Below are 13442 nucleotides of genomic sequence, written 5' to 3'. Positions count from 1 at the left end.
TTTTATCAATAAATAATATCGTTATTAAGTATTATATCAAGTTTTATTCAACGTACCTATAGTTTAACTAAGACTTAAAACTTTAAGTAAAGTTTATTAAGTTAATTTTAGGGAACGTTGTGGAGTGAAAGAAGATGTAGTGTTGAGGATTGAGAAAGGTATGTTGAGATGGTTTGGACATATAGAGAGGATGAACAAAAGGAGATAGACGAAACAAGTATACAAGACGAGTGTGGATGGGAGAGTTGGAAGGGGTCGACCTCAGCGAACGTACCTCAATCAGATTGAGGACATTTTTAGTAAAGGCCAGCTTAGGAGTACCCTAATAAAGTTAATAGCAATGTACCTACCTATATAGTTTAAGTTTAAAAAATTAGGCTCTCAAAAGAAACTTCAATCGTTGTCCTGTTGATATTTGGCTCTGTTGACTAATGAGTTTGCCGACCACTGCCCTAGAGCACAAGCCCCCACCAACTTCCGCTTGTGTCACATTTTCCAACATCTCAGTGGCCAAAGCACGTTGCATGGATTCCACGCGATGGAGGCTGACGCCAGGGCTGTGACGCTTCGGTCCACCACAGGTCGGCGGGTGGTGGGCCGTCACGTGGAAGGGATCCATGTCTGGTGGGGTTCATGGGTGGAGATGCATATCAGAGTGGTTGTTCTGGAGACAGGGGGCTGGGCCCAATGCCTGAGGTCCTACAGAGCAGTGATGGGAACAGTAAACATGGCTGGACTTAGCGGGGGGAGCACAGTGTCTGGATCAAATGAAAGGAATCCAGTCATGGTTACTTCACGGGGTCTTCTCTAGCCTCATAGGCCACACCGTGGAGGTATTTTGCAAACTTGAAAAGAAGGGAAGTTAGTGTTGTCGGGCAGAAAACCCCGGTCAGCACCCCAGACAGCTCCGAGGCACCGCAGCTGCACCCAGATGATCCGGAACAAGAGTCCCTGCTGCTTAGTCAGAGTCGCCGGGCCCCAAGGAAGCAGCTTGCCTAGTGTCTAGGCCCGTGGTCGGCAAACCGCGGCTCGAGAGCCACATGCGGCTCTTTGGCCCCGTGAGTGTGGCTCTTCCTAAGCCTTAGGAGGACCCTAATTAAGTTAATAACAATGTACCTACCTATACAGTTTAAGTTTAAAAAATTTGGCTCTCAAAAGAAATTTCAATCGCTGTCCTGTTGATATTTGGCTCTGTTGACTAATGAGTTTGCCGACCAGTGGCCTAGAGCACTGGATAGGCTTGATAAATCCTCATTTGCCGTGGGCTCCCTCCTGTGAGGACTGTATGAATCGAGTTCAGGTTTGGTCATGAGTACGAGAAACCCCAAGTAAGAGAGGTTTTGACTCTCATAAGCAAAGGCCATTGCTAGGCAGGTCGGGGCGGTCATGGCCCCTCTGCTCCAGGAAGTCCAGACCCTGGATCCTCACTGCTGGCTGCCCCGCACCCTTAGGGGGCGCCCTTCAACTTCCTGGTCTAAGGTGGGTGGCCAGTGTGCCTGTCACTGCATCCACATTTTTTCATCGGCCCCTCCCTCCAATAAAGGCAATTTTTCTGGTGCCTAGTATGTACCAGAAAGAGGCTAAAGCCCGACCGGCATGACTCAGTGGTTGAATGTTGACCTATGAACCAGGAGGTCATGGTTGTATTCCCTGTCAAGGGCCCATGCCCGGGTTTCGGACTCGATCCCCAGTGTGGGGTGTGCAGGAGGCAGCCATCTATGATTCCCTCTTATCGTTAATGTTTCTCTCTCTCTCTCCCTCTTCCTTCCTCTCTGAAATCAACAAAAATATTTTTTTTAAAAAAGAGGCTAATAGATCTTACATGTGTGGCATCAAAAAGTCAGCATTCGCCCTAGCTGGTTACACTCAGTGGATAGAGTGTTGACCTGAAGGCTGAAGTGTCCTGGGTTCAATTCCAGTCGAGGGCACAGGACCGGGTTGCGGGCTCGATCCCCAGTAGGGGGCATGCAGGAGGCAGCCAATCCATGATTCTCTCTCATTATTGATGTTTCTATCACTCTCTCCCTCTCTCTAAAATCAGTAAAAATATGTTTTGTTTTATTTTTTTTTAGTCAGCATTCTTGGGATTCAGAGGAAAAGAAGAAGAGAGAAGCTCTTCGAGATGTCATGTGGAGAAGCAGCCAAGATGAGCCATGGCTAGTCTGGGCTGGGCAGTGTTTGAGTCAGACACAGGCTGCCTGGTTTTATTGTGCTTTGGAAAGATTGTGGGTTTGTTTGTTTGTTTGTTTTGTTTTTGCAAGTCTATCGGCACCATTTCTCCTGGTGGAGATGCGGTAAAGATCATTGAAATGACAGCTAAAGATTTATAACATTTAACAAACTTTGTTGATAAAACAGTGGCAGGGTTGCGGGGGGACTGACTCCCATTTTGAAAGAAATTCTACTGTGGATAAAACGCTACCACACAGCATCACACGCTTCAGAGAAATCGTGCGTGAAAGGAAGAGCCCATTGGTGTGGCAAGCTTCATTGCTGTCGTAAGAAATTGCGCCCCCCCCCCAACCTTCTTGCCTCCCCAAACTTCAGCTACCACCACCCCATCAATCACAGCCATCAACCCTGAGGCAAGACCCCCCACCAGCAAAAAGACTGACTGGCATCTGTAATAACCACCACCACCACCACCACCACCACCAAACAACAACAACAATAAAAAGACTGCGACTTGCTGAAGGGCTCAGAAGACGGTTAGCGTTTTTTTTTCCCCCAATAAATAACTTTTAATTAAAGTATGTACATACTTCAGACATAATGCAATTGCACACAAGATAGACTACAACAGAGTGTAAAAACAACGTTTAGATGCACCAGGAAACCACATATTTGTGTGACTCATTCATTGTGAGACTTGCTTTCCTGTGGTGGCCTGGAACCGAGCCTGCAGACTCCCTGGGGTGCGCCTGTGTGTATACTTCTGTGCCTCTGGGGAGCCCTGACTGACACGCTGTCTTCCAGCGAAATCTCTTCCGGGATCTGCAACCACGAAGCACCCTTGGGGCAGACAGCACCAGGCAATCACCGCGTCCTTCCCGCCACACCTGTGTGCAGCCTCAGAATCATCCTTTACCTTGTTTGACGGCTCCGACGGAAAAGCGTTCGATTTGCAGGGCCTGCCCCACCTCCTGAAACTCTACTTCTTGCGTCGGCCTCTCTGGGACTCCCACATCTGGGTCCTCTCTCTGTTCGCTGTGACATGTCTGGTGCTCGGAGGTGATGGTGCTTCAGGGCTGGAGGCCTTGAGCCCCATGGGACAGAGCCAGGAAAGGCAGAGCAGAGGGAGGGGTTGGCACCAGGCTCCCCGGAGCCAGAGATCCACAGGACAGAGCCAGAGATGGGAGCCAGGCATTTGCCAGGCGGTCTGAAGAGTCCTTCACCCGAGTTCTGGACATCTGCACCCAGGACCCAAGCCCAGCTGCACTGGGGACTCAGGATCCCACTGGGGGTAGCTCACAGCTGCGGCAGGTAGAGCAGGGACTGCGTTCCTTCCAGAAACCATTGGGGGGCTCCCTCCCCGATTTCACCTCGGAACCATGGGCTCAGACATGAAGAAGGCAGGCGTGGACCCGTCTAGGAGAATGTTGGGTCTGCTAACACACAGGGTGGTTGTTTCCAGCTTCCAGAAGAGTTTGGGGCACTCAGCCATGCATGACACCCAAATGGTTGCAGTACTAAGTGAGCAAAGTCTCATTTTTTAAATACTTACTAATGTTCAACGTGTAGGGGGATCTTCGGTTTTCTGAAATGGTGAGACCACCCGTGATGACCGGGGTGGGGACCGTCCGGCCCGGAGGCTGTTAAAACCCTAGGAACCATGTGGTCTGGCCCTGCCAAGGCATTAGGGTGAGTTAATGAAAGGTTCGGACAAATAGAACAGGCTGATTTTTGAGTGGATGATTCTATATGGCCTGAGGATGATGTCACAAATATCCAATGGCTCTTGGCAGAAAAAAATGTCCCCCTGCCCCCGTGGTTTAGATAATCCCACTTTTGATGTAATTGTCCAGCGTGGAGGAGGCCTCTGGTTTCGGCCTGTTCGTGGCCTTGTCGTCAGTGACGGCTGAGTCTGTCTTCTCCGCTGGTGGGTAGGCCTTGTTCCTTTTGGCAAATGCCTGGCTGATTTCGGCGTGGGTTCGGTTTTTGGTCTCAGGGAGGACAAAATATAAGTAGAGAGCACCCGCGGAGCAGATGGCGGCAAAGACCAGGAAGCAGTAGGTGCCCAGGCTTTTCTGTGGAAAGGTGGAGACAAAAGCGTCAACCAAGCACCCCACTGGCCACGAAGCCACTCTGAGCAGAATGTTCTTTGTTAAAAAAAAATTAAAAAAATATATATTTCAGAGAGGAAGGGAGCGAGAGATAGAAACATCAATGACAGAGAATCATTGATCGGTTGCCTCCTGCATGCCCCACACTGGGAATCAAGCCTGCAACCCGGGCCCTTGACCAGAGTGGAACCCTGGACCGTTCAGTCCGCAGGCTGATGCTTTATTCACTGAGCCACACCAGCGAGGGCTGGACTGTTCTTGATGGTCCCCACTCATCCGCCAACATTCCCAGGTGCAGCTTCGCACGCAAATGTGCCTTATAATCGTGCACAGGAGACATCTCCCGTGAGGCATGAATCAATCAGCTTCAAACCCCAGGAAAGATGAGGAAGTGGCAGTCTTTATTTCTTACTTTTTTTTTTTTTTAAGAAAAGTGGGCATATAGCCCGACCGGTGTGGCTCAGTGGTTGAGCGTTGACCTGTGAACAGGAGGTCACATTTTGATTCCCGTCAGAGCACAGGCCCGGGTTGCAGGCTCAATCCCCAGTGTGGGGTGTGCAGGAGGCAGCCGATCAGTGATTCTCTCTCATCATTGATGTTTCCATCTCTCTCTACCTCACCCTTCCTTGCTGAAATCAATAAAAAATTAAAAAGAAAAGTGGGCATATAAAACTTAATCATTGTGAAAGCCAATTGCTACCTAAGGTTATCCTTTCTAAAAAGTATGTTTTAAAAACTGGAATCGAACTTGACCTCCTGTTCATAGGTCAATGCTGAACCACTGAGCCACGCTGGCTGGGCTAGCGAACGTCATCTTAAGTTCATATTTTCCATGAACCACATTCTTTCTTCCCTCCAATACACACGTGAGAAAAGTGTGATGTCAAAAGGAAGTGAAATTCCTCAATTCGCAAGAAAAATATGGAACGTTACTAGGCCCAGATAACATCACTTTTTCTAATATGCAGACGATAGAGCTCACTGACGGTTACTCTGAGGCAGCCTTGCACAAAGAAGAGAGAAATGCGGAATGCGGTCCCTCTAGCTCACGTATCCTGGTTATGGCGGCGAATGCTCGGACGAGAGTGGCCCCTCTGGCTGCACTAGACCAGCTGCACCCATCACCTCGGCAGCTCCTGTGCCCGCAGAGCCTGGTGCATGTAGCTGCTCGATAAATGTTTGTCAAGTAAAAGACTCTCAGGGTTCCAGCTGTTGGGGGCTGGGCCCCCCCAGACGTGCCTCTCCTCTAGGCACCCCGAGACCTGTTTCCAGAGGATTCCCCGGGAGGGCTTGGTGACCACCTGGGAGAAGCAGGAAGGGGACCCACGCATTTTATTGGGGTTCCCTGTCCTACACTGAGACCCGCCACATCCTCAGTGCCTCCTTGTCACAGCCCCTGTTTCTCAGAGCCCAGCAGCTTTTCATGGACGCGCTACACTGACCCAGGGGGTCCCCGCAGAGGGGCTCTGGCTGGAATTCCTCCCCGCCTCTTCCGAACCCCCACACCCGTTCATGTTTCTTGTGTGGCTCCTGGAGCTCCAGCCTAGTGGGCGCCCGCCCTGCTGAAAGTGAGCCCGTGGGAATGAGGGTGATCCCCCTTGCAACATGCTGTTACTCGCTGCATGATTGTATAGGGATCACACAGTGACAGACACAGCAAAAACGATGAGCAGGTTGCAGGTTTGAGATTCTACCCAGGTTTCCTTGCATACCCTCCGTGACAGGAGGCTCACTCCCTCTGAAGCAGCCCTTAGCATTTAGGGGTGCAGGAGGGAGAAGGGTTAAAGGTTTGGGCCGAGGCACACTTCTCCCTTCCTTAAGCCAACAGCGCGAGTCTCCAGTGGGTAGGCCAGCCTCTGCTCTGTGAATCGCCCCTCACTCTGAGGGCTGCCGAATCAGAGGGTACCCCTGGGCAAGAGGCCCCCGCCAGCCAGACCTGGATGAAGGGGAAGAGGAGGCCCACGGCGAAGTTGGAGAGCCAGTTGACGGTGCCTGCCACGATGAAGGCCGCCGGCCGCTGGGACTGCTGGAAGAACTCGCCGGTCAGGACAAAGGGGATGCCGCCTGCAGGGAGAGCCGGGGCGTGGAATTAGTCCCCCGGAGGAGGAGGAGGCGGCCATGCTGCCAGCCTCCCTCTCCTGTGGCAGGGCAGGCGGTGGGAGAGCCCCTCTGCCTGTGTGAGCAGCGGCCTCGGAGTGGGTGCTGGGTTACAGCCCAGAGCTCCGAAAGGCATGAACACCATCTCTGACCTGGCTCATCTGAACAAGAGGTGACTCCCCGCCACCCCCCCCCGCCCCCCGCCCGCCACACACACACACACTCCCCACACTCTCCGAATGGGCTCTGAAGCCAGCTGGCCCGCCATGGTGGAGGACTACCTGCGCCAATTTGATGATGCGGCGACTGACATTTACGGAATACGTTGCGTAGGAATGCTTATCATTTCATCTCTGGGACTATTGGCTTCCATGTACCTGGGGCAGGCGGGCAGGGGGAGACTGCAGCCCAGAGAAGTGCCCTCACTTACCCAAGGTTACCCAGCTCTGAGGGGCAGAGCCAGGACTCAGGCCCTGACTTTGGTAGGAGTTTGCTCAGGCGGCACAGGTGCTGGGAGGCCTTTCCCTACAGCCTCGGTTAAAATGCGCCCCCTACTGTTCATCCTGTCCCTCTTCATCCCCTTATGTCAGTCCCCTCCTCCCCATGGGACTGCCGTTGCCCTGGCTTTATATTTATATATTTCTTGGCCGTGCCTGCCTCCCTATCTGGCAGTGAAGTTCCGTGGGGGCTGTTCTAGCAGCTTCTCCCAATATCTGGGACACAGCTGGGCACAGAGTAGGAGCTCACTTACAGGGGCCAGAAATGCGGAAATGAACCAAACATGAAAATCCTTCAGCAGGAAAGAGGGCCAGGCTATTCGGTCCTGTCCTGGTCCTCAGCGGTGTGAGAGCTGAGGCTTCTCCGTCCAGGGCCTTTAGTTGTGATCACCGTGATGGGCTGAATTGTGCGCGCGCCCCCCCCCCCCCCCACTACCAAATCCACATGTTGAAGTCCCACCCTCAGCACTCCAAAATGTAACTGTGTGTGGAGATGGGTCTTTAAGGAGGTGATTACGGTAAAAGGAGGTCATACGATGGCCCTGATCCAGTCTGACGGGTCCTTAAAAAGAGGCAACTAGGCCTGGCCGCGTGGCTCAGGGGTTGAGCATCGACCTATGAACCAGGAGGTCACGGTTCAATTCCCGTTCAGGGCACATGCCTGGGTTGCGGGCTCGGCCCGTAGTGTGGGGCGTGCAGGAGGCAGCCGATCAGTGATTCTCTCTTATCACTGATGTTTCTCTCTCTCTCCCTCTTCCTTCCTCCCTGAAATAAAAAAAGAAGAAAAAAGAGGCAGAGGGACTTTGGGATGGGCATGTAGAGGAGCGGCAATTTGAAGGCAGGGACAGAGATCGGAGAGAGGGAGCTACAGCAGCCTCCGGAGAGAGTCCCCCAGAGCCTGCCCACAGACACCAGGGACGCCCCCAGAGAGCAGTGCAGGGGCCACACCACCCTGAACCCCTTCTCAGTCTACCGGGGACACGGACACAGAGCCACGGCAGGGCAGGGCCCTCAGTCTCATCCACACGGGCCATTTTACAGATGGGGAAACTGAGGCTCAAGGGGAGGCGAGGACTTTCCCAGGAGGGCAATGCCCGAGCTGGGGCCGGACATGAGTCCTGGGTGCACACACCAGACTCCACTCTTGCAGGCACTGCAAGGTGGTGGTTAGGGGCTGGCGTCCGGCACCCCCATCCTGTCGGCTCCGGGCAAGTCCCCTCCATCCCCACCTTCTCTTGAGCTGCCACGGGCCTTGCATGAGCTAAGTATAGCATGTGGTCAGTGATCAATAAATCTTAGCCATGGCCACTGTTATCATCATCATCATATCTTCCACACGGAACTGTAACTCGTCCGTGGGTGGCCACAGACCGCACCTTGAGTATCATTAATTCATCCCAAACTCGTGTGCCTGCCTCACGCCCTCACAGCCGCGAGTCGTTGTATGTTATAACTAATGTGTCTTTGGGCGGCACACTGCCCACCATCTGCGGGATGGAAATGAAGGCCGTCACTGAACTTGAATGGCTGGGAACTCTCTCTCCCCCCTCCATCCCCGATCAGGCTCGGCCCCTCCCTGAGCCCCTGACTTCCGTGGTGGTGCCATGAGCCCTGGGCCAGCTGGCGCAGAAGGGGGGCGCCCTACCTGGGCCGCTGCAGAAGGATGCAATGATGGCCAGGATGCAGACGATGCTCAGGTAAGGGATCCAGGGGGCGTGGTCCTGCGAGGGAGCAGCAGCGGGCAGGTGAGGAGGCAGGTACACTCCATTCCAGCCCCAGCCCCTCCTCCATTCCATCTGTGTGACCTCGGGCCTTACTAGCAAGGGAAGGGGGCTGTGGCGCTGGGGACCGGCACAGGGTCATGGTTAAAGGACGTCTTCGACCTTGTAAAGGTCACTTTATATCTATGGGCCCCGTTTCAGCATCCAGAAAATGGGGGTAATGGTAACCCCTAAGCCATTCCAGCGCCTATTTTACAGACACAAGGAGCAGAGAGGTTGAGTTGCCGAAAGTTTTGTGCGAGGGATTCACACCCAGGCGGGCTGGCCCCAGAGCCCCTAGAGAGGGGATGTAACCCCCAAGGTCACACAGCTCATCAGGTCGCTGGTCTCCCAGGCTCAGGCCCCACCCATCAAGCCTCCCCCAGCGGCTTCCGGTCTGAGATGCCCCTGGGGGAGCCGTGTCTGCAGACAGTGCCACCTGCCAAGCCCAAGACCCCGGGCCCCGAAGCCGAGAGCCAGCTCTACGCCGAGCTCCTGAGGGGGGGACAGGCACGTGCTCTCACCTGCAGCGTCAGCGTGACCGTGAGGATCCCAAAGAAGAGGGTCATCAGCCCGAAGCCGCCGATGAGCAGGGGCCTCCGTCCCAGGCGCTCGATGACCAAGCCCTAGGTCAGGGGCAAAGAGGGATGGTTACTACAAGCAGCAAAGGAAGGGGGTGCGGAGCTGGGAACCGCACGGGGTTGTGGCTCAAGGACGGCTTTGACCTGGGACTCTCTCCACAGCCGCACCGGGGAGGCAATGACCTTGACGAGAAGGAAGAAGGAAGAAAGTCCCGCGTATCCACACAGTCACCTTTCCTCCCATCTCCCTCGTTAGGGGGCGTGGGCTTCTCTGCTGGGGAGTCTGGACCGGGGGCCGAAAGGATGTGGCTGCCGCAGTCCTGCCCTCCCCCCACCCGGGAGCCAGGCTGCCACGGAGTCACACTCTCTCCATTCCTCTCCGCCCCCATGGTGTCGATTTTAGAGGCGAGGACCCGGGGCGGCCATGGGACTGCCGTTTTCCGCACTCGGGGTGATACCAGCGACTGCAGCCCCGGAAGCTGCGCCCCAGTCCAGCTTCCTGGGGCCGTGGGATGTCACTGACCCCCACTCGCAGCCCCTGTGCCTGCCTTGCAGTTGGGCCAGGGCAGGGCTCTTCACTGAGCGCCTTCAAACGCCAATGACGCTGAAGAATGTGATTGTAGCCAAGTTTCAGGGACAGGCTGGGTTGGCAGGTACACCTTCCTCCAGGCGCTTTCGTAATTAAGCACCGAGGGGACCGGGTGTTTGCTCTGGGCCAGCGCCCAGCCCGGAGGAATGCACGAAGACCAGGGATGGCAGAGGTACAGTATGACAATGGCTGTCCCCATTTCTTTAAATCTACTATGCGACACACACACGTGCCCACACGTGCCCACACGTGCATGCATCCGTGAACACACTCCGAACACTAGAGCGAGATGACACCTCCCAGGTGGGGGCCAGCGCCCAGTATTCCAAACAGCTGACCTTGACCTTGACCTTGACACTGGGGGGTCCCTGAGGAGCCTCGCAACACCAGCATGAGGGACTCTCCCGGCAAAAGTGGGTTATTGCCGAAGCCTGAGCTATGGACACCTGGGAGGAAGAAGGGGAATGGCTCGGCGATTGCTGGTCAGCTCTGTCTTAGCAAAGACAGCCAAGGCGGATGGCAGGAGAAATGCCTGCTTCCCTATCCCTATCACCTGCTGCGACGCTGCTTTAAACATGCAGGCGTTCATCATTGCTTCCAGGGACTTCTGTCTGAGGAGAAGCCGAGACCTGGGAAGGCCATGGTTATTTTCAAGTTAACAGAGTTTTAAAGTCTGCGACCAGGGGACAGGGCCCCGGAAATAATTATCTACTCGAGACAGCTCTCTGTAAACTGAACCTTAAAAATAATTCCTTGAAACGTAAACTTTGCTTGGAAATTTCTGTGTAAAAGAAGAATGTGTGTGAGAACCGTATATCTTTTGGGGCCAAAGGTCTGAGAAGTGGAAAAGTTACGTTTGAATGACTACCATTCCAGGGTGGTTCATGAACCCTAAAGATAATAAACGAAAGTGGCCTGGAGACATGTCAACCCAAGTGTAAACGCAGACGGGGAGCGTGGCCAACTGGCCGGAAGGCAAGGCTGCTGGAGCCCAGGCCCTCCCGGTCTCACTCCTGGGAATCGTCTTCCCTGGGGCCTCTGCCGCCCCACGGGGAACACCCCCACCTGCTACCTCTTTGAGAGGAAAGGTACCTCTTAAGAAGTTCATGATCACAAAGTTACACGGTTCTCAATTTGGGGCACGTGGGGAAAAGTCAGCTCTTAAAGAAAGCTCTTGCCCTAGCCCAGTGGTCGGCAAACTCATTAGTCAACAGAGCCAAATACCAACAGTACTTCTTCAAAATAGACTCGCCCAGGCCGAAAACTGACTTCTGCACATGGGCCACGCAGTTTCAATCGCACTGTACGTGCGTGCCCGCACGTGGTATTTTGTGGAAGAGCCACACTCAAGGGGCCAAAGAGCCGCATGTGGCTCGCGAGCTGCAGTTTGCCGACCAGGGCCCTAGCCAGTGTGGCTCAGTGGATCGAGCGTCGGCCTGCGGACCAAAGTGGTTCTCAACCTTCTGGCCCTTTAAATACAGTTCCTCATGTTGTGACCCCCAACCATAAAATTATTTTCGTTGCTACTTCATAACTGTAATGTTGCTACTGTGATGAATCGTCATGTAAATATCTGATATGCAGGATGGTCTTAGGCGACCCCTGTGAAAGGGTCGTTCGACCGCCAAAGGGGTTGCGACCCACAGGTTGAGAACCGCTGCAACAGACTGTTCTGCATCTCCAGCTCTTTTAGAAGATAAAGTGGGGAGAGGGCAGATGACTGGGGACATGCACACAGGGCCAGGGGACCGGCTGCACAATGCACTCACTTCCCTTCGCCAGGCTCACTCCTGCTCCCTCAGCTCTCGGCTCCCGGGCCCCTCCTCCAGGAAGCCCTCCTGGGATCCCTCACAGGAGGGTTCATCCCAGTGTGGCACATGGTGCGTATCTGTTTCTGGGTCTGTCTCTCTCTAGATCATGACAATGTCACTGGTGACGCCCTGGCATGAGCAGGGTGGGGTGCACCATAGCTGCCTGTGGACGGATGAGTGCGTGAATAAACACGTACACCATCAGGGCACTGAAGCTGTCCCTCCCAGGTCTGGGCCACAAGGAGGCGCCCAAACCTCTATAGCACACATGGTCCAGATGGCAGGGCAGCCCCGGGCAGGGCAGGCCCTCCCGAGGCTGTGAGGCCCGGTGCCAGTTTCAGTTTCCCTCCTCCTTTCCCAGGAATTCGAAGCCAGGGACCTCTTCCTGGGACTCACACTCCCCAGAAATACTTCGTCAAATGCCGTCAGCTTTTAAAGTTGACGATCTGCCAGCCAGAGAGTGGGGAGCAGAGGGAGGAGTTGGGGAGACCAAGGTGGGAAGCATCACCGCCCCCCCCCGCCCCCCCTTCCTGTGTTTGCTCCTCTTGTGAACGGGGTTGAAAACTGGACTTTCAGGAGTGATGTGGGCCTTCATGCGACCCCAGGGAGAGCCCCCGGGGCCTGGGAGCAGCAGGGGCCCCAGATGTTAGCTCCCCGCTCCCTCTGGGTCTGACCTCCTGGCTGCGTGACCCTGGGTAAGTCATTTCTTTGAGACTAGGGTTCCTCAACTATCAAGATTGTGAGAGTCCCCACAAAAGCCTGCTCTCTGCCAGGGTGCTCATCGCAGCCTCGTCGGAAAGGCAAGCCGTGGGAACTTACCTGCTGAGAGCAGGCGTCGCCACCGCTGACTGGGTGCCCATCACCTGCCCGGCTTGCATCGCTTCCTCCGTATTCACTCATTTAATCCTCACCCACCCCCACGAGGCAGGGGCCATGTCCTCATTCTAGAAATGGGGAAATCGAGCCACCGAGCCGTGGAATGACGTGCCCGGGGTCACGCAGCTCAAAAGGGTCGGAGCTGGGGTCAGAAGCCAGGCAGGTGGCTCTGCCACCCAGGCTCCGAGCAGAGACTGCCCCCCGCACCGCGCAGACAACGGTTAATAAGGAGATTGCCGGATTGCCGAGTTGTGAAGAAGGATGGAGCTTTCATAGGAGTTCAGAGGTGATGGTCGGCTTCCCTTCCTGTGTGTATGTTACACTCTCATAAAACGTGCTAAACAAGAAGCAAGTGGGGAATCGTTCTGACATCAGCCTGTGGAACAATCGCAGGACTAAGGCGAGAACAGTCGGGTCGCTGTGGCGAGGGAATAAGACATGCATCGCTGAATAGACAAGGGCGGTGGAGGGGGGCGGGCAGTGCCCAACCAACTGCCTTGGGTATCACGGGTTGTAGGTGGTTTCTTCTTTGTTTCTTTCTATTTTTTTCCAAATTTTACGAATCTTCCCTAATGAGCTCATGTTGATTTCTTGTTACAACAAAATCCCCGACAAACCCCCAAACAAACCCTATAATGTCCCCATCATTTCCTTTCCCGATGGTGCTTTTCTGCTGATCCATTTAAAAATGAACAAGAACAGCTTGGGGGAAGGGGTCTGGTCTGTAACACGAGACAAGAATTTTATAAAACGCTTGTGAAATATTGAATATTTTCCCTCTAATAAAAAGACTGCGAATGGGAGGAGAGGGAGACGGAACACCAGTCTCAACACTTCCATGGAATCTGTTTTCAAAAGCCGCTTGTGAAAACGCCCCGTTAAGACCAAGGAGCAAAAGTAAGTGTTCTGTGGAAATGAGTCTCTGCTGGTTTGCACCGGCCTCGGCCT

The 13442-nt window shown here is 54.1% G+C and overlaps 1 protein-coding gene across 7 annotated transcripts in view; it reads right to left on the bottom strand.

The window, feature by feature from the left end:
* Window positions 1-2692: 2692 nt before the first annotated feature.
* SLC2A9 (solute carrier family 2 member 9) overlaps window positions 2693-13442 on the bottom strand; it is a 64696-nt gene continuing 53946 nt past the window's right edge. For all 7 annotated transcript variants that reach the window (XM_070399406.1, XM_070399390.1, XM_070399399.1 and 4 more), the window contains 4 exons: window positions 9162-9263; window positions 8523-8598; window positions 6220-6347; window positions 2693-4247 (listed from right to left, as the gene is read on the bottom strand). In XM_070399406.1, the coding sequence (XP_070255507.1) occupies window positions 3993-4247; window positions 6220-6347; window positions 8523-8598; window positions 9162-9263 (561 nt within the window). In that variant the 3' untranslated portion in view covers window positions 2693-3992. The remainder of the gene's footprint in view (window positions 4248-6219; window positions 6348-8522; window positions 8599-9161; window positions 9264-13442) is intronic.

Source organism: Myotis yumanensis, unplaced genomic scaffold (assembly GCF_028538775.1).
Source record: "Myotis yumanensis isolate MYYU_CA2020_CCGP unplaced genomic scaffold, mMyoYum1.0.hap1 SCAF_1, whole genome shotgun sequence".
NCBI classification, from domain to species: domain Eukaryota; kingdom Metazoa; phylum Chordata; class Mammalia; order Chiroptera; family Vespertilionidae; genus Myotis; species Myotis yumanensis.
This window is presented reverse-complemented; position numbering and strand designations above follow the sequence as displayed.